The following is a 22,326-nucleotide window of genomic DNA, read 5'->3' on the forward strand; positions in this document are numbered from 1 at the left end:
AATAATTTGAGAATTCTTATCAATTCTATAATACTGACCCCATGTACAAGAATATAACTACTACTGTATAATACTGTCCCTGTGTAAAAGAATATAGCTACTAAAATACTGCTCCCTATTTACAAGAATATAACTACTATAATACTGCCCCTTATGTACAAGAATATAACTACTATAATACTGCCTCCTATGTACAAGAATATAACTACTATAATACTGGCTCTATATACAAGAATATAACTACTATAATACTGCTCCCTATGTAAAAGAATATAACTACTATAATACTGCCCCTATGTACAAGAATATAACTACTATAATACTGCTCCTATGTACAAGAATGTAACTACTATAATACTGTCCCTATGTACAAGAATATAGCTACTATAATACTGCCCCTATGTACATGAATATAACTACTATAATACTGCTCCTATGTACAAGAATATAACTACTATAATACTTTATCCTATGTACAAGAATATAACTATAATAATACTGCCCTTATGTACAAGAATATAACTACTATAATACTGCCTCCTATGTACAAGAATATAAGTACTATTATCCTGCCCCTATGTACAAGAATATAACTACTATTATACTGCCCCTATGTACAAGAATATAACTACTATAATACTGCCCCTATGTACAAGAATGTAACTACTACAATACTGCCCCTATATTAAAGAATATAACTGCTACAATACTGCCCCTATGTACAAGAATATAACTACTATAATACTGCCCCCTATGTACAAGAATATAACTACTATAATACTGATCCTATGTACAAGAATATAACTACTATAATACTGCTCCTATGTACAAGAATATAACTACTATACTACTGCCCGTATGTACATGAATATAACTAGTATAATACTGCGCCTATGTACAAGAATATAACTACTATTATACTGCTCCCTCTGTACAAGAATATAACTACTATAATACTGCCCCTATGTACATGAATATAACTAGTATAATACTGCTCCTATGTACAAGAATATAACTGTAGCAATATGTTATATGTTGATGTGGCCTCTAGGGGTCTCACTACTTTGATGTGTGTAATATAGAGTGTAAGAACTTGTTGGTTAGTTGTTGTTAGCATCTTGTAATGGAGGAATGTATCACAAGTCTCATGTAATAAACAAGCCTGGAGATATCCAAGGAGTGTGATCCTTGACCGGAGATACATAACAGAACAATAACTACTATAATACTGCTCCTATGTACAAGAATATAACTACTATAATACTGCCCCTATATACAAGAATATAACTACTATAATACTGGGATTATAGCATGGCCAGGAGTGTACTTATAAAGCTTAACCTTTACTAGGTATATTAAAAACAACAGCCAACGTATACCTCGGACATACACACATACATTTTTTCCAAAGTGCAAGTGCTCATGATTAACAGTGCTCTATTTAATAAAATGGTTGGATCTCACCCATACACGTTCGTGTTCATTCCCTGCTCAGATCTGTCTAACCTTAGAGGGGAATGGATGGCGGGAGGAGGGGGGAAATGTAAAAGTGGAATATTCCCTGTATTACTCCTTGTCGTGCCCTTGCTTTACTCCCACTCTGACAAGGGCAGTACCCAAGTGTAGACCTATCAAGGGTGGCCCATATGAACCGTGTAACCTCCCAACGCATTTCTTCCCCTGTTCACGGGATTCGTCAGGGGAGAGAAGATAGAAATGTGGGTGCTTGCAGTTGCAAGTTAAACCCGGTTAGCTGACTGGTAATGTCAGTGCTCCTGTCTCCTGTCTAGAGATAGATGGTTCATAACCGAGGTATACCTTGACTGTTGTTTTTAATATACCTAGTAAAGGTTAAGTTTTATAAATATACTCTTGGCTGTGCTATAATCGTATTGTACTTGATTGGTTAGGTTTATGTGGATTAGATCACTAGCTGATCCTGTAGCTGATCTTAGATAATAATACTGCCCGATGTACAAGAAATAACTTCTATAATGCTGCCACTATGTAAAAGATTATAACTTCTATAAAACTGCCCCTATGTACAAGAACATAACTACTATAATACTGCTCCCTATGTATAAGAAAATAACCACTATACTACTGCCCCCCATGTATGAGAATATAACTACTATAATACTGCCCCCTATGTACAAGAATATAACTACTATAATACTGTCCCTGTGTACAGGAACATAACTTCTATAATACTGCTCCCTATGTGTAAGAAAATACTACTGCCCCTATGTATAAGAATATAACTACTATAATACTGACCCTTATGTACAAGAATTTAACTACTATAATACTGCTTTGTACAAGAATATAACTACTATAATACTGCTCCTATGTACAAGAATATAACTATTACAATACTGCCCCTATGTACAAGAATATAACTACTATAATACTGCTCCTATGTACAAGAATATAACTACTACAATACTGCCCCTATGTACAGGAATATAACTACTATAATACTGCTCCTATGTACAAGAATATAACTACCACAATACTGCCCCTATGTACAAGAATATAACTACTATAATACTGCTCCTATGTACAAGAATATAACTACTATAATACTGCTCCTATATACAAGAATATAACTACTATAATACTGCACTCTATGTACAAGAATATAACTACTATAATACTGCCCCTATGTACAAGAATATAACTACTATAATACTGCCACTATGTACAGGAATGTAACTACTTTAATATTGCTCCTATGTAGAAGAATATAACTACTGTAATACTGCTCCCTATGTACAAGAATATGACTGCTATAATACTGCCCCTATGTACAAGAATATAACTTCTATATTACTGCCCCTATGTACAAGAATATAACTACTATAATACTGACACCTATGTACAAGAATATAACTACTATAATACTGGCCCCTATGTACAAGAATATAACTACTATAATACTGCCCCCTATGTACAAGAATATAACTACTATAACACTGCCCCTATGTACAAGAATATAACACCTATTATACTGCCCCTATGTAGAAGAATATGACTACTGTTATACTGCTGCTATGGACAAGAATATAACTTCTATAATACTGCCCCTATGTACAAGAATATAACTACTATTATACTGCTGCTATGGACAAGAATATAACTTCTATAATACTGCTCCTATGTACAAGAATATAACTACTATATTACTGCCCCTATGTACAAGAATATAACTTCTATAATACTGCCTCATGGACAAAATGATAGCTATTATAATATTGCACCCTGTGACTAAGTTGTGTTAGGAAAATATAAGGTCAAGTTTCTTTCTCCATCATTATTATGCAGATTGCCTTTTAAGTTCTACCTTAACCAAACAAGGAAAGTTTCATATAGTTTGGAGACAGGCACTGTACGTATTCTTTTTCTGTCTTATCTGGAATAAAGGCAATTAATAAACGCTGCAGTGCGATTAGAAGTATGGAGATATTCCAAACAAGATTGTCCTAATGATTATGGCTGTGAAATTCAGAAACTGAATTTCTTGCCAATAAAATTTAAAGGGGAATTTTTTATGTGCGGGTTGTCCAAGTCCAATATATCATTTGTACAGTGTGGAAAATAAGTATTTTATACGCTGCCAATTTGGCTAATTTTCTTACCTGCAAAGAATGAAGAGGTCTGTAATTTTAATCGTAGGTACACTTCAACTGTGAGAGACAGAATCTTAAAAAAATCCAGAAAATCACATTGTATGTACTTATTTTCCCCAATTTATGTGCCCAATGACTGTCATATAGTATGTGTATAGATTTCGGTGTAGATTTCTCCCTGTAGATGTAGAATTGGCTGTAGCTGTTACGGCTTTATCACGTCAGAGAGGGACCAAAAGAACGCGACGTCTCATTTCACGTACTCCTGCACTGATTAGAAGGTTTCTGATAGCAGGTCAGGGGTTAGTCTGTTCATTTGAGAACTGAGCTTTCCTGCTTTGATGGTCTCAGCTGTTCACTGTTGGCCACTCCCCTCTGTTATATGTAGTGTCTCTTGCAATCAGAGATTGCCAGTGTTAGTTTCATTCTGGCTGGTTCTGGAGTTGGAGGTGTTTGTTGAGAAGGCGTTTGGAGTGTTTTTCAGAAGACTGTTGCCTGGTGATTTGTCTGTGTGCATATCCTCATCCTCTCCTTTTGGTTTTTTCTTCCCTTAATTCCCAGTGTTCCACTCTGTTTGTGAGTGCATATTTGTATGATTAGCATTTTCATTTATCCCTGCATGTCTACCCTTGTTAGTCTGGTTTGCATATTCTTATACACTACAAATCCCCACTTCCCTGGGCGTGGTGAAGCTACAGATAAGAGCTGATTTAGGAGCTCAGCAAGGCACGTGGCCCCGACGTCTTCACCATCAGAAGTATCCCAATGTCAGGGATAACTAGGGAGCCCCTAGCTTTAGCGATGGAGAAGGAGTCTCTAGTCCCGGGATATCCGGCAACATGCTGTGATAGTAGCATTAGTTCTTTAAAGGGATTGTCCGATGAAAGTAAGGATCCACGGGATAGGTGATAACTCGATGACTAGTGTGTGTCCCACTGCTAGGAACCGCACCGATAGGCTAAACTGGCTGAGACTGGAAACTTTTATTTCTGTTACAAAATGGAGGGTCTGTATTAGCACAGTTTTAGTTATGCTGCCTTATAATAATTATTTAGAAAATTAACTTTTAGTCATGCCTGTAATTACCCTGAACCAGTCATCTGGGCGGAGCCAATCATCTCGTTAGTCAAGTAGTCCCAATTTCTTCTCATTTGACTTCTGCTTCCATGTCATGTGCATTATGGTCAAATGTATTCGGTTCTGCCCTGCACATGCATCAGATGCGGCTAGACAGAGTGCAAGTTCACCCCGATCACTGCACATGCCTAAAGGGAGGAATCCACAGAGAAGACTATTCAGATGAATGACTCCACCCAGATGACAAGTTCAGGGTAACTTCTTTATATTATAACACTAATTAAATGTTCATTTTTTCGCAATTATTTTCAGCCAGTAGGATCTCACTAGTCCCTCTTACTGTGCTCAACCAATATTAATAGTGTAAAATTGATAGGAGCATGTCTTGATGACAAGAATAACAACAAAAGCTTTGTAGTTGATCAATCTCTTTGCACAGTGTAGTGACCGCCATCAACATTAACAGTACCATATTTATGGAAAGGTGAAAATAAGCAGTTTCTAGACCGCATGTAAATAAAGCTTGGACAGGTCCCTAGTTCTCTCGTAGGGTATGTGCATACGATCAGTGTTTGTTCAGACTTTCACAAAGTTAAATTTCTGCATGAATTCCGTTTTTGACTCGTTCGTTTTTGTAACGTATAGATAGATATGAGATAGATAAATTGATAGATAGGCAGATACAGTGGCTGGTAAAAATATTCACCCCCTCGGCATTTTTTGTATTTTGTTACCTCACAAACTGGAATTTCACTCGTTTTTTTGAGGGTTTGCATCAGTTCATGTAAGGAACATGCCTACAACTGTGAACTTTTGGATTTCTTTTTAGGGTAAAAACAAACAACAAATAGGACAAAGCGACTAAAAACTTCAGTATATATAAGTACCGTATTCACCCCCCCTAAATTCAGTACATTGTAGAGCCTCTTTTGCAGCAATTACAACTGCAAGTCGCTTTGGATAAGAGCTTTCCACATCTTGTAACAGGATTTTTGCCCATTTCTACAGGCAAAACTGCTCCAGCTCTTTCAAGTTAGATGGCTTCCTCTGGTGAACAGAAATCTTCAAGTCTGACCACAGATTTTCAATTTAATTATGGTCTGGGATTTGACTAGGCCCCTCCAAAACATTTACACATTTCCCTTTACACTACTCGAGTGTTGCTTTAGCAGTATGCTTTGGGTCATTGTCTTGTTGGAAGGTGAATCTCCGTCTCAGTCTCAAATCACCAACAGACTGAGACAGGTTTTGCTCAAGAATATCCCTGTAGTGTGCACCATCCATTTTCCCTGTCCCTGCTGCCAAAAACCCATCCCCACAGCATGATGTTTCCACCATCATGTTTCACTGATGGGGTTGGTTTTCTTGGGGTGATGAGTTGTGGTCAATTGGCACTAGACATGGCGTTTGCGTTGGTGGCCAAAATGTTAAATTTTGGTCTCATCTGACCACAGCACCTTCCTTCATACATTTGGGGATTCTCCCTCATGTCTTTTGCCAAACTCAAACCGAGCCACACAATTTTTGTGTGCAAGTAAAGGCCTGCCAATAGATACTACTGGGCATGTTCCGCCGCCATTTTGCTTGAAAAAAATGTGGCTGCAGCAAAATGGTGTAGACACTTGTGCAGTAGCATCTAACAGAATGCAATGGATGCTACTGCGCATGCACCGCTGGCACCATTTTGAAGAAGTTATTAAAAAATTTTTTGTACCCTACAACATTATATGCATAATGTGATACATATGCAATACATGCTACTGTGCTGCCGCTGGCACAATTTTGCTTAATGTACCGTATTTTTCGGATTATAAGACGCACTTTTGGAGGAGGCAAGAGTGGCGCGTTGCTGCAGACCGCAGGCTGGGATGAGGGTGTGTTCCGATGTGCGCTGCTGTGGGTGAAAATGGCTACGGTGCTCTGAGATGCGGGGGTGTCTCCACCGGCATTTTGTGAATGCCCGGATCCCCCCTGGATATACATTATTGCGATGTGGTGGCCTTTGGGAAAATGGCTGCCGGGAGCAGAGCATACTCAGATTGAGATCTCGGCAACGGGAGACGAGATCTTGGCACCTGAGGTCTCATTGCCATGATCTCAATCTGAGCATGCGCCGCCCCCGGCGGCTATTTTCCAGAGCCCGCCGCACATCCATTACTACGATGCAGTGGCCTCCGGTAAAGTGGCCGCTGGAGTGCGCATGCTCAGAACTTGGCAATGAGATCTCGGGACGAGATAATAGATAGATAATAGCTAGATAGATGATGGATAATATATAGATATAAGATACATATTTGTGAGATTAGTTAGTGCCTTGCGTACTTGACGTAAATAAATAATTTTAAATTATGTGCGATCCCCCTAATTTTTGATATCCAGTCCAGGTAAAGCAACTATGTGCAAACTTTTATTATCAGGCTAGAAGGTCCATGGTTATTTGGCCCTTCCCAGCCTAAAAATAGCCGCCCCCTAATCCATTAGATGCTCCAATTCGGGCACTTTGCCCGGCTCTTCTCAATTGCCCTGGTGCAGTGGCAATCTGGGTAATAGTTTACGGAGTTGATGATAGCTTTGTAATGTCTACGTCCATTTTTTAACTGTGGATTTACGGCATCTAATGCAAGTGTATGAGGAAAGTCTGCACAGAAGACGGAGTGTTCCCACAAAAGAAATTGGCATGCTGTGGCTATTCCTGATCGTGGCCATGCAGCCTTAGGGGCAAGGCTATGGCCAGGAAGACTTGGAACGGAGCGTCTGACTGCGCATGCGCCCTGCTATTCTATTCAAAGCCTATCAGAGTGACAATAGCAGCCCAGTGTGGCGCTCAGCTATTTTTATCAATGATGTAAGTCATTAAATGTAGCAGCGTGTGTGAACAGCCCTCATGGTTGCAATCTTGTGACAAAGGGTAAACTGTAGGCATTTTAGAAGATGGTAGGACCCACGTGAAGCTAACAATATCACATGAATAGTGATGAGCTGCAATACCACACACAGCCTATGGATTAGAGTGGCGCTGTTTACAAGAAAAGAAAAAAAATATTTTTCCTAAAACTGAAGAAAGGTAAAAAATAGAAAACAAAAAACCTTTGTTATGAATTATGAATAAGCACCAATGATCCGTAAAGCCGCGGGACTATTTACCGTTGGACCCTTGATGGACAGTAAGCCCCCTGCCCTACTGTGGTGTGTATCTGCTGTACAGTAAATTACTCTGCTTACATGACCTTGACAGAAAACGTTTTTCGATATGCGCCAAGGCTCACAGTCGCCCAGTGGCGGGGACGCTCTAACCAGACTGTTTATACAGCTGCAGAAAATACCAGATGACTGTGCAGCAGCCTGCACCGAGCCCTGCCACTTCTGAGCCTTTGGCCATCTTTACACCATGTTCTTTGCACTTTTTCTTTTTTTTTTTTTACATATTCTTGGGCACATTAACCCCTTGCAGGTCACCAGGAGAGGCCGTAGGCTTCCGTCACCAATGCATTCTTTGGTGTGAGTCGATACTTGCACTTTTCAACCATCTCCTTCCTAATCATTTTAATGCAGATTTCTATGTGGGAGCACTACATCAGATTGGAGAAAAGCTGTACAGGAAAAAAAAAATTTTACAAGGAGGCGTTTTTTGTTGTTTTTTTTTACAATTTTGAACTGATTAAAGGAGTTGTCATAGGAACGTCTAACAAGAAGAAGCCTGAAAACATTCAGTGGAGAGTCCACTCTTTTTACTGCTGTGTGGGAGACCCGAAGCTTCATGACGCTGGGAAACATGAATGGTTTTAAGGTTTCTCCAGCGAAAATGACTTAAGGAGGGGGGCAACTAACAGCTGCCGGAGGAGAACCAACTTCATCTTCCAGCAGTTGCCATCCATCACTTGGCATAGTGGAATCCTATTTCCCGTACGTGATCTACAGATTAAACAATTTTGTAAATACGTCACATTGTTGCAATAAACAATGCAAGATAAACAATCTGTATGATACTCCAGAGCTGCATTCAAAATTCTGCTGCTTGTTACTGTAAACAATTGACAGACTTGTTACCGTATGTGCCCTTTTAAATGTGTATGTGTTGGTGTGTAAATAAGTTTGTGAAAATTGTATTTAAAGGGTTATCCAGTTTTAGTCTGCAGTCACTATATGTGACCGCAGACTTGTGAATCCTCACATCGCACACACTGCACACTGTGGTGATTCTCCAGTGCCAGTGCCAGTAACGTGTGGTCATGTGATCGCAAGTATCAAGTTGCATATTTCTGGCCACATTTTGACTAGACTGTATCCGGCATCGCTCAATACACTTCCAATGAGCGAGGCTACACACAACTAATCGGCATTAGATCACATGTGCAAATCACATACTTGCGGTCATGTGCCCGACGCTCCCTTGTACCAGCTCCGGAGAAAACTCACAGTATGCAGTCCACACGATGTGAGGACTAGCAAGTCTGCAGTCACATAGATTGCTGCCAACTTGTATATTAAGACTGTATAACCCTTTACAAGTGCTAATCGTGTGATGGTTGGAAGTAGACAAAAGAGCTGCTATGGGGTAGGTTGAGAAAAAGTGTCCGGCCCGGGGCAGTCTCTTTCTCTCTGCTGACAAGAGACCCTTGTAGACCCCCATAATGACAGACCACTTTTGTGAAGAACACTGTCTCTTATGTAAGCCACTGCAGAGTAATTTTGTCCGTTATGGCGCTGTCCCATCCACATTGAGCTGCTCAGTCTTGTAAAAAAATGGGCGCAAAACAATAGTGATCCAAAATAATGCATGTGTGACTTTAACTTTATTGTTTTCCATATTTATGGATACTTTAATCCTTTGTAAGTCAGAAGACCATGGGCCTTGATCAGCAGTGCTTTCTTTGGTCTAACCCTCTCTTCCCTAATCATTTTAGATGCAGACTTCTGTGTGGGAGTCGGACCTACTACATCATATGTATGTGATATGGTTTTCAATGGGATCTGTTAATGCGTGATTGATCAGGATGTGGTGCAGAAATGAAGTTTTTCCAAGAGTACACGTGGGACTGTGTGAGGTTTGAGTGGTGGAGGCGGAATTGGAGGGGGAGTCTGAGCGAAGTCTCAGGGGGGCATGGCAGAATTAATTGCTACCCATCTGCAGTTTGTCACAGATCACCTGACCAAGCCAGAAAGCTTCTGAAACAATATTTTATGAACGGATGAGACTAAATTTAGGTTTAAATGAGAAGCGTTTGGAGAATGAAAAAGTCTGCATTACAGCATAGAACCTCACACCGTGAGAGAAATATGGTGGTGGTAGTATCATGATTTGGGCCTGTTTTACAACATCTGGGCCAGGACTGTTTACCATCATCGGTGGACCAAGAAATTTTGAATTATAGCAACAAATTCTAAAGTAAAATGTCAGGATATCTGATCATGCACAGAATCTCAAGAGGATGTGTCATGTAGCAAGACAACAAAAGTCCGTGGAGCCTCATTTAAGAGTCTCAAACACGGGATTAGCCAGATCTTCCTTTTTTTGCATATTCGTATTTGCCAGGGAGCATTGCACCTAGTGTGGCTCCCCTGAGGCTTCAGTCGCCACAGAGGTACTGCACCTTCTCCTAAGGTGTGGTACCCCACCATCCTGGTAGGGTAGGAACTCCCTTTCACATTCCAACACCTGCACCCCACACACAGGATAGTTCAGCAGGGACCCATCTATGCTTTATGCTGGAAAGGTCATAGGGTGCCTTTTGTGGTCCCTGGCTTCGTAACACGGGAGGTGCTGGGGAGGCGGGTGGAGTTAGATATAAAAGAGAGGGAAGGTGTAGGATTTCAGGTCAGTCGGTCAGTCTGACAGAGGGAGAGAGAGAAAGGAAGTCACTCAGACAGGAGTGAGGATCCCTGGAAGAGGGATGGATGAAGGAGTGCTGCAGCTGCCTCAGTGACCTGAGCCAGCTGGCACGGGAAAGGAACAGAAGGAAAGAGACGTAGACTGGAGACTACAGATTCCATAAGAGAGAGAGAACAGATCGGAACGAAGGAGAATAGAAGGACGGTGGGAAGCAGGTTGAGAAAGAGAGAGAACCCTAACCCTTCCAGTCCAGAGCGCAAAGGCTGGGGCCCGGTCCCCGAGGTTGATTGGATCTTTATGTCCGGCAACAGACACCGGAGGAGTAGTGAGCCACTAACGCCTTGCTCCCATCATAGACTTGGGACACAACAGCAACTGGATAGTGAGCCGGGACGCAGTGAGGAGTCCCCGAAGCAGGCTACAGCTGTCTGTCATACAAGTAGAGACTAGGAACACCTAGAGAGAGGCATTCCAGGGTAACTAAGTACTGGAGTGCTTCGCACCTAAAGGCGCATTGGAGGAGTCGTTCAGTAAGGTACATATTGGCGGAGTGTGGAGGGGAGAATCCTATACTGCCTGGAGGTTGGCTGGGGCCCTGACCTGAAGAACACAGTGCGGAGGCAGGCATTTGTGTGAACTGCAAACAGTGAGTAAAGCTTTGGAACCGCATACTCTGGTGTCCTCCAGTTATTCCAGCACCGCTACACCGCTACACCTGGGTACCAGCACCTATACCATTCTGCGCCTCTCCTCATCCATTGCACCTACACTGCCCTGGGACTACAGCTCCACCTGTGGGGAGCTACACCATCTTTGCTGCACCACACCATCAGTCCCAGTGGATCTGCATGCAGCGTTGGCTCAACATCTTACTTGCCAAACACTACGGGTGGCGTCACGAACTATCCAAATAAACTATTACACCATTAACATCACCGCCATTGATATTGGGCGCCCAGGGCCACGGACCGGGTCACCGCTGCTGTGACACACATTCCCCCTGACACCGGCCCAGTACCGAGTACCCCGCTGCCCTGGGTGTGAGGGGCGACCCACTAGGATTTCACTGATTGAGCGCCTTTGCCGGCTGCCACAGTGTTTTCTTTGACTGGTCTCCCTGAGGTCAGTTATTGTTTCGTGATGTAGCAAGACAACGACCCAAAGCGCACAAGTTCTTTTACAAAAGAATAGTTAAAGAATAAAGTTAAAGGGAATCTGTCACCTCATTTTTCGCATATAAGCTGCGGCCACTGCCATTAGTGGCTTATCTACAGCATTCTGTAATGCTGTAGATAAGCCCCCGATGTAACCTGAAAGATAAGAAAAACAAGTTAGATTATACTCACCCGGGGTTCCGGTCAGATGGGTGATGACGTCCTCCTCCTTGCTCTGTCGCAGCTCCTTCGCAGATGTAATTCTCTGCCCTGTTGAGGGCAGAGCAAAGTACTGCAGTGCGCAGGCCCCGGTAAAGGTCAGAGAGGCCCAGCACCTGCGCAATGCAGTACTTTACTCTGCCTTCAACAGGGCAAATCAGTATGCCTGCGCAGGATCCGCAACAGAATCCAGATAGAGGACATCATCGCATGAAGATAGGAAGCGTCGGACCCGGACCTGCGACACCCATCGGACCGGACCGGATCCTCGGGTGAGTATTATCTAACTTCTTTTTCTTATCTTTCAGGTTACATCGCGGGCTCATCTGCAGCATTATAGAATGCTGAAGATAAGCCCCTAATTGCGGTGGCTGCAGCTTATATGCGAAAAATGAGGTGACAGATTCCCTTTAAAGTTTTGGAATGGCCAAGTCATGATCCTGACCATAATCGAAATATAGAAATGTTTTGCAAGGACCTAAAGTGAGCAGTTCATGGGAGAAAAACTGCCAATATAACAGAAGTGGAGCTGTTTTACAGGGAGTAATGGACTAAAATTCCTCCAAGTTGATGAGCAGGACTAATCAACAATTACCGGAAAAGTTTAGATGCAGTTATTGCCGCGCAAATGGGTCACACCAGATAATGAAATTAAAGGATCACATAGTTTTGCCATTTACACATGTGTGGTATTGGATCATTTTCCTAAAAAAAGACAGTCTAATTTTTTTTAATTTTCTTGTTACTTTTAGAACTTGTGTGAAAATCTGATGACTCTTTTGGTCAAATTAATGCAGAAGTATGGAAACTTCTGACGGGTCCACAAATTTTGAAGCACCACTGTGTATATTTCCATATTGTCATTATTGGGTGGGCTCATTGTAAGCCCATGGGCTGCATAGAACTGGTAGGAGAGACATGAGCAAGTGGAATGCTGTTGCTTACACAAGTATCACATGGGGGTCACATGTGACGGAGGAGCCCCCTTTCATCTGTCCTCTGATTCCATTTATCTCTGGAATAACAGCAGAGAGGTGGCGAGGACCCGGCTGCAGTTATGTAACTTCTCAAAGTCATTATTGTAAAAGTAGGAAACTTTGGTAAATGTGTTTTGTTTGGTAGAAGGAGCTCATTACAGAGAAAAAATTGGTTACATGAAATATACTGTAATATTGTTCTGCTCTCAGACTAAGTATTGACAATAAATTGGAATGAGCAGTCTCCTTCCTATACTTTATATGTCTCCTTTATACAGAGGGCACCCGCTCCTGCAGAGCCGTAGCCATAGCCAGACACAGTTCATTGTCCTTACCTTGGAAACAAATACTCTGGACAGAGCAGACTGACTGGCTGGCACCATGGGCTCATGGCTTGTTAGCCTTTCCCAGCTACTGCCCTGCCTATTGACATATAGACTTAATTTTAAGAGCCTTTTTTTGGCTGTCATTGATATGGGGACCCTGTGAATGTCACTGTTATGAGGGCACTGTGGCTGTCACTGTTATGGGGACACTGTGCCTGTCACTGTTGTTGGGGGCACTGTGGCTGTCACTGTAATGGGGGCACTGTGGCTGTCACTGTAAGGGTATGTTTACACTGGGCGTTGTTGCTGCATTTTTTATGGTAATCTTCATTACTACACCAAGAAAAAGTCCTTTAATTGAAAGAATGACACAGACTCCTTTAATATTCTCAATTAAACCATACTTACGACCTCGTCTAATTCCACCGAAACCCTTGAATTGGCGCATCTTAGAGATGTGCCTTTTCTGGGGCGGCTGAGAGCTGATGTTTTTAGCCTGGGGGCCAGTATTCATGGCCCCTTGCTAGACTATTAATAGCAGCCCCCAACTGCCTGCATAGCCTTTGCTGGTTATTAAATATAGGGGGACCCTATGTCATTTTTTTGGGGATCCCCCATTTTAATAGCCAGTAAAGGCTAAGTATACAGTTGTGAGCTGAAATTAATATGAGTAGTGTTAACTTCTTGAAAAACAAAAAGAGTATTACCCTTTAAATGTATAATGAGGATTATTAAGATAATTAAAGCACTAGACTGAGGCCTCCATCTGGGGATGGCCGACAATTAAAGGGAGTGAACTGGTATTGCTTTATAAAGGGGACCCTTATTTCCTTACCCCTGTGGGGCAATGTGGTATACATAAATGTCACTGATGTTACACAGCATTATCCCTTTAATTATAAATTTGAGCCTAACCCTTTTATTGCTTCGATGGTGAACGGAGAAGAGCCTTGCATCTGCCTAACGGACATTGAACTGCTGCCTATCAAGTCAACGGAAGTTATAGGTTTTTATACAGGTCAATGCAAACCCTATGGGGGCGAATTATTCGGTTGCGGGTCAGTGCTCGCTTGCTGTCTGCAGCACATTCCCGTTTTGCATGGTGAGATGTGCTGCTGAAAATGATTATTAATGATTTCTAGGCGACATAAAGGCATTTGCTGGCTCGCCAGATTAGCAATGTTGACATGGGCTAATGATCAGGATTCAGGAATGAGTGTTTCCTAAATGAGTATGGCTGATTATCAGCCGGTGTACTTGACACATTAGACCTGCAGACTGACGGGAAAAACCACATCATTAGCACAAAGTTAATTATGATAACCTATATATACAGTACTTGACCTATATGACATAGAGAAATAACACTGTTATCGGGCCACACCTTCCTATCACACGTCCTTACTGTCTCGCACCATGATCTAGGCTGTCTTTACAGTATAATTTAGTGTTATTAATGGTTAATAAAGCAAATATGTCTTTTGAATAGGAGCTGATCTGCAGTTCACTGTTGACATCTTGCCACTTCCCAACATGGGTGTCACAGAGATGACTGATAAAAACTCTGACCAAAAATTACTGATGAAATTTGGTTACTTTTTCTCAGACGTGAAAAAAACTGACGTGTGAATGAGGCATGAACTGCGTTGGCCCTTTTGTTATAGTGATTGATGGGGGTTCCTATAGCCAGACCCTTACCCATCATCAATAAAGGCAAACCCTATCATTACACTACTGATGCAATATCCCCTTTAAATGCAACTCAAAAACTGGCTACATCTTTACAGCAACCACAGGGTGACCCACCAGCACTCGCTCATTGGTACTACAGCCCCCTATAATAATACTTTTTCCTATTAATTTATCGCTTGTGTTTCGGATTATTCCATCACATTTTCTTTTCCCAGAGCTAAAAATATAAAATTCTTCCTTAATTTAGATCTAAATACACAATAGACGCTAAACTGTAATTCCGATGAATAACAAGTAGCGGCTCAACGCTGGCACGGTGAACAATGGCGATTACTTATGGCGCTGGAGAAAATATCCCATCATGTGCAGGAGGCTATCACAAATTAAATGCAAAAGTGTAATTTTAGATTTTATCACATTATCCATTGTTTATTGCTTTGTTGCATATTTATAGCTGAATTGTCTATTATATTGTTATCAGTTAACCGTTGCCTCTCGCCATTAGAGAAGACAATAACTATATAGTAGTTAGTACATATATTATACTTTGTAGCAATATTAACGGGCACATCTCAAAACTAGCAGCATAGGTCGTTTGCCAAGTTAATTAATGTGATTCATAAAACTTGATGCTCTGTTATTTCAGCAATGAATAACAAATTTGACCCTCCTCCTCAGAAAAGAACGAAAAAAACTTTACTGCCTATTGTCACCACTAGGAGTCAATCTGTATTTAGCTCCTACTTAGGTTAATAGGAGCCATAGACTTTTGTTTATAAAGTCACCCCCTAGTGGTGGCAATTGATCATTTCCTCAAGTTTCCTCTTTCTCACCTTCATTTGTGGTGAAATTTGCAGCTGAAAAAGTCCATTAAGTGTGTAGTTGACTTATTAGAATTGCAGAAAAATCTCATCCATCACCAAATTACCTAGAATAATAAAATAAGCTAAAAAAACAGGGAGTGAGGGGGAAGAGGGGGATGCTGCTGCAGTATCTCTTCCTCAGTTTTGAGTGAAGCAGGAGGAACAGTGGAAGCACCAGGGAGAAATCTAATTGGCTCAGAGCACATAGCACAGCTTTGACATGACACCATGATAAGATCATCACAAAATATGCAGATTGCATGAAACATTTCGGAGTGTACTATATCTAATGCTCCTGAAAAATAAACTGAATGGAATTTTTTTTTTCTATAGATTTGTTCCTGTTTTTCTATATGTACCATGCACCTAAAATCAGCAATGGGATATAATATAATGCAAAGGATTTTTTCACAATACTGTACCAAGGCTATATTCACATAGAGTTTTTAGCACAAAAACTAAGTGGAAACTCTCCAAATCCTCTTCCAAATCTCAAAAGAGTTAAAAAACGTTGAGTTTCTGCTCTAAAAACTCTCCAAAAATACTCAGTGTGCACATAGTCTAAGTTTTTCTCCTACGAGTGCTATACGTAGAACTCGCACCTATGTATTATGTATGGAGCTGTTCACATGTTCTTGTATTTCCAACATAAAGACAAGACTTGTGCGAATTTGAGCTGAGTCTTGGATCAATCTCACCAATGTAAGATTACTGATAAAAAAACAGATGCCATCCGTTTGCTGTCCGTTTTTTTTCACGGACTGTTTAATAGATATTAGGTATACCCCTCTTCACATGTAAAGCACCATGGAATAAATGGCGTTATAATAATAAATAAAACTAATATTAATAATAATAAAAGGAGCTAGAAAATCCTCCAGCATTCAATTTTTCACTCGAGAAAAAATGGCAAAATTGTTCAAACCCTGATGAAAGTCTGATCAAAAATTGATGAAACTCCGACTGTTTTTTTTTTTTTTTGCATATGAGAAAAATCAGTGAGGCCTAAGGGCGAAACTTATGGTAGAGGGAGAAATATGTGGCACGATCACATAACACATGGGGATTTACCGTCATATCCCGAAATCTTACCGTCTATATCCAGTTTTGGTAAATGGTTCCATCTGTTGTGTTTTTCTCTATGGTAAAACCTATTTTGCACAACATATGGAACGATGTGAACAAAGACTTCCACTTTGTAAAATTACAAGTGGCTTTTCATTTACCGGGAGAACATCAGCTGCACATGGGCTGTAATAACTAGTTTTGTATTTAGAGCAGTTATGGCTCCTCACCGCAGCTTGTGCTCTTTATAATTTACAAGAAGTTAGAGAAGTGGTTTTGTGACAGTCATTTTCTGCCTGGCTCAGCAACATGTATTTTAGGAACCTTGTATGGAATATTCCTTTTATTGCAAAAGACCAGCATGTCCTCAAAAACCTCCTGCCGGAAAGAGCTAGAAAAGGATATATATATATATATATATATATATATATATATATATATATATATAACATGTACACAATGTATATATCACATAATTAAATTATATGGTGCAGCCATCCTGTTTTGCAACAGTGCTAAAAATTCTCTTAAAGTGGTCTCTCCGCTCTCCTGTCTTATTTAGTAATTCCCTGTGTCTCCGTGAAATTGTTGTGCTCAGGGCTAAGGAGTCAGAGCTGGAATCAAGAAATCATTAATGCCCTAACTCTAGATATGAACTATTATGTGTTATTAATATTAATTATTGTATCTATTTAAATTTATATTTACTTTAATTGGAATTTTGGAAAGTGTGGACATTTTGATCATTTAAATATATGTTATGTTCTATTAACCTAAGGCCCTTATTTATCCCCAAAAATATGGAACAGCGTGATGTTCCCCCTTAGCAACAAAAAAATAACTGCTATAATTCTGCCCCTCATGTACAAGAATATAACTACTATAATACTATCCCCTTTTGTATAACAATAAATCTACTATTATACTGTTCATATGTACAAGAATATACTGTATCTAATATAATGCTGTCCTACTTTGTATAAGAATATAACTACTATAATACTGCCTCTTTTACAAGAATATATATACTATAATACTGCCCCTATGCACAAGAAAATAACTACTATAATACTGCCCAATATGTACAAGAATATAACTACTATAATACTGCCCCATGTACAAGGATATAACTACTATAATACTGCCCCCTATGAACAAGAATATAACTACTATAATACTGCCCCTATGTACAAGAATATAACTTCTATAATACTGCCCCTATGTACAAGAATATAACTACTATAATACTGCCCCTATATATAGGAATATAACTGCTATAATACTGCCCCTATGTACAAGACTATAACTACTATAATACTGCCCCTATGTACAAGAATATAACTACTATAATACGGCCCCTTGTACAAGTATATAACTACTATAATACTGCCCCCTATGTACAAGAATATAACTACTATAATACTGCCCCTATATACAGGAATATAACTACTATAATACTGCCCTTATGTACAAGAATATAACTACTATAATACTGTTCCTATGTACAAGAAAATATCTACTAGAACACTGCTCCTATGTACAAGAATATAACTACTATAATACTGCCCCTATGTACAAGAATATATCTACTAGAATACTGCTCCTATGTACAAGCATATAACTGCTATAATACTGCTCCTATGTACAAGAATACAAGAATATAACTACTATAATACTGCCCTTATTTATAAGAATATAACTACTATAATACTGCCCCTATTGTATGTAGTATATCTACTAGAATACTGCTCCTATGTATAAGAATATAACTACTATAATACTGCCCCTATGTATAAGAATATAACTACTATAATACTGCCCCGATGTATAAGAATATAACTACTATAATACTGCTCCTATGTATAAGAATATAACTACTATAATACTGCCCCTATGTACAAGAATATAACTTCTATAATACTGCCCCTCATGTACAAGAATATAACTACTATAATACTGCCCCTCATGTACAAGAATATAACTACTATAATACTATCCCCTTTTGTATAACAATAAAACTACTATTATATTGTTCATATGTACAAGAATATACTGTAACTAATATAATGCTGTCCTCCTTTGTATAAGAATATAACTACTATAATACTGCCTCTTTTACAAGAATATATATACTATAATACTGCCCCTATGCACAAGAAAATAACTACTATAATACTGCCCAATATGTACAAGAATATAACTACTATAATACTGCCCCATGTACAATTATATAACTACTATAATACTGCCCCCTATGTACAAGAATATAACTACTATAATACTGCCCCTATATACAGGAATATAACTACTATACTACTGCCCCTATGTATAAGAATATAACTACTATAATACTGACCCTTATGTACAAGAATATAACTACTATAATACTGCCCCTATGTACAAGAATATAACTACTATAATACTGCCCCTATGTACAAGAATATAACTACTATAATACTGCCCCTATGTACAGGAATATAACTACTATAATACTGCTCCTATGTACAAGAATATAACTACTATAATACTGCTCCTATGTACAAGAATATAACTAGTATAATACTGCCCCTATGTACAAGAATATGACTACTATAATACTGCCCCTATGTACAAGAATATAACTTCTATATTACTGCCCCTATGTACAAGAATATAACTTCTATAATACTGCCCCTATGTACAAGAATATAACTGCTATTATACTGCCGCTATGGACAAGAATATAACTTCTATAATACTGCTCCTATGGACAAGAATATAACTACTATAATACTGCCCCTATGTACAAGAATATAACTACTATAATACTGCCCCTATTGTATGTAGTACATCTACTAGAATACTGCTCCTATGTATAAGAATATAACTACTATAATACTGCCCCTATGTACAAGAATATATCTACTATAATACTTTAATAAGACCTGGGTGATGTAGAAATGTCCTCCGTCGAGCATGCAGTATCTCACATGCCAGTATTGATCTCCGCTACTTTGTGACCTTTGAGAACATGAAAAGGTTTTACTGAGAGACTCATCAGGTGTCACTTCTGACCTTTTACCAATCTGCAGCAAGAAGATAATTTGCATTGTACTGTCCTGTGTGATTAAACTGGCGCTCGCTCCGGGTACACTGACAGCAGTGTAATACAATGGCAATGGGGAGTTTTTCTGTCTTGATTCAGTGTCAAATATGGGACACATGTCTGTAATTAATTACACAGGACTGCTAATTACATGGGATTGCAACTGCCATTTGTGGTTTATCTTCTAACCTGCATGACATAAAGAAGTGTCTATGAATCTATCTATCTATCTATCTATCTATCTATCTATCTATCTATCTATCTATCTATCATGGTTCCTGTCCCTTATGACTGCATATTGCATAGCCATCTCCTGTACTGAAGGACTGCCCATTGCTTTCCCTCAGGTATGTCACCACGCGGACTGCCAGCAGATGAATCAGAAAAATCCTTTGAATTTGTGTGAGTCTTGTGACGTCAAGTTCCACAGCACCATGCACTTCGATAGACATATACGCTTTGACCTCCCCCCTCAAGGTAAGCTTCTTATTTTAATTGATACCCTTCTTTACAGATTATTTGACAGCACTGATAATTATAATGGGTCTTCTTTTGCACTAGGACATAATACCATCATAGAGAGACACCAGTGACTGACGACCATATCATGTGATCTCACTATGACGCTGAGCTTTGGGGTGTGACGATGCACTTCCAGCTCCTCAAGCACATGCTGTATTCCCTGCCTAGCTCCACCCTCCTCTGCTTGATTGAAAGGTCTTTGGCTGGAATATACAGCAGGGAAAACAGGCTGAGATGCTGTAATTGCATACTCACACCCCAAGGCACAGCCAGACATATACTGTATATACAGAACTTCAAAACACAATTTCTCACTGCGGAAGAATTGCTCTGGGTCATAAAGGGATAACATGCTTACAGTGGGTACGGAAAGTATTCAGATCCCTTTAAATTTTTCACTTTGTTTCATTGCAGCCATTTGGTAAATTCAAAAAAGTTCATTTTTTTAGACTCGATAAATAAAGTGCTGGTGCTAATATAACATTAATGTGCAAACAACCATATAGAACTTATTCATAATAAGATATAAAGTGCAAATGCATATAGGCCAGTGCAGCAAGCAATTAACACACATAAAAATAAAATGATCACAATAAATAAAGTGCAGAGCAAAAGGAGTAATGAAATGGATCTAATCCATCATTCTAAATGTTTTAGATAACTCTAAAGGCAAAACGAAAGTGTTAAATATACGAGCACAGTGCTATACCTCTTGTGCTGCTGAAGTTCCCGGGATGTCCCAGCCGCAACGCGCGTTTCGGCGTACCTTCGTCAGGGGGTGAAGGTATGAAGGTACACCGAAACGCGCGTCGGGGCTGACACATTATTTAAAACATTTAGAATGATGGATTAGATCAGTTTCATTACTTATTTCTCTGTATACTGTATATGTGCTCCGTCCATACAAGTGTCGATATGTATGTGCTCCATCCATGCATGTATCAGTATGTATGTGCTCCGTCCATGTATGTATTGGTATGTATGTGCTCCAGTATGTGTCTGTATATATGTGCACTGTGTATGCATTCGTCTATATGTAGGTGCTGTGTATACATGTATCTGTATGTACGTACGTGTATGTATGTATGTGTTATGTGTATACATGTATCTGTATGTATGTACTCTATGTATATGTGTGTGTGCTGTGTGTATATACATGTGTGTGTAGCACGGACGGGAGTCCATAGGTGTAAACATCAGCAATTGTCCAAAGAATGAGCAAAATGCTGCCTATTTGTTGGGTGATTGCATTGTTTATTTAGCCAGAACACAAGTCATTGCAAATCATTGCTCTCAGCAGCACATCGCCCAGTGAAAACTGCAGATCTGATGCTGATAACATGATACTGTATGGGGACAGATTGATCTACTAGTGATCGTTCTGTCGCCATCATTCTTCCTCAGCCGATGTAAAGAGGCCGGGAAACAAGCGCTGAAGGACTTTAATGTTGATCGCACTCGTTTAAAGGGAATCGGTCACCCCTTTTTTGAGATATCATATAATGATATCATTCAATTGTGTGTCACATAAGGATTCTCTTAGTACTTTTGCTTCCCCCTGACCCCGCACCTTTCATGCATAAATACCTTTTTTATATCGGTTCAGATGTATGTAAACTGCCATGGTCCGGTCCGATGGGCGGGGCTTATTCAACTGCTCCCCCCTCCCTGTCTTGCTCAACGCATTTCTTCTTGTGTAGAGCAAGACAGGGAGGGGGGGAGCAGGTGAATAAGCCCCGCCCAGCGGACCGGACAGCGGCAGTTTACATACATCTGAACCGATATAAAAAAGGTATTTATGCATGAAAGGTGCGGGGTCAGGGGGAAGCAAAAGTACTAAGAGAATCCTTATGTGACACACAATTGAATGATATCATTATATGATAT

At 39.9% G+C, this 22,326-nt stretch overlaps 1 protein-coding gene across 2 annotated transcripts in view; it reads left to right on the forward strand.

Moving 5' to 3' along the window:
• Positions 1-22,326, forward strand: part of PLEKHG5 (pleckstrin homology and RhoGEF domain containing G5) — a 368,148-nt gene that overhangs the window by 165,634 nt on the left and 180,188 nt on the right. For both annotated transcript variants that reach the window (XM_073561749.1, XM_073561750.1), the window contains one exon: positions 20,265-20,394. In XM_073561749.1, the coding sequence (XP_073417850.1) occupies positions 20,265-20,394 (130 nt within the window). The remainder of the gene's footprint in view (positions 1-20,264; positions 20,395-22,326) is intronic.

The sequence above is a fragment of the Dendrobates tinctorius genome, unplaced genomic scaffold (genome assembly GCF_039654945.1).
Source record: "Dendrobates tinctorius isolate UK_male_01 unplaced genomic scaffold, ASM3965494v1 ptg000326l, whole genome shotgun sequence".
Taxonomy (NCBI): domain Eukaryota; kingdom Metazoa; phylum Chordata; class Amphibia; order Anura; family Dendrobatidae; genus Dendrobates; species Dendrobates tinctorius.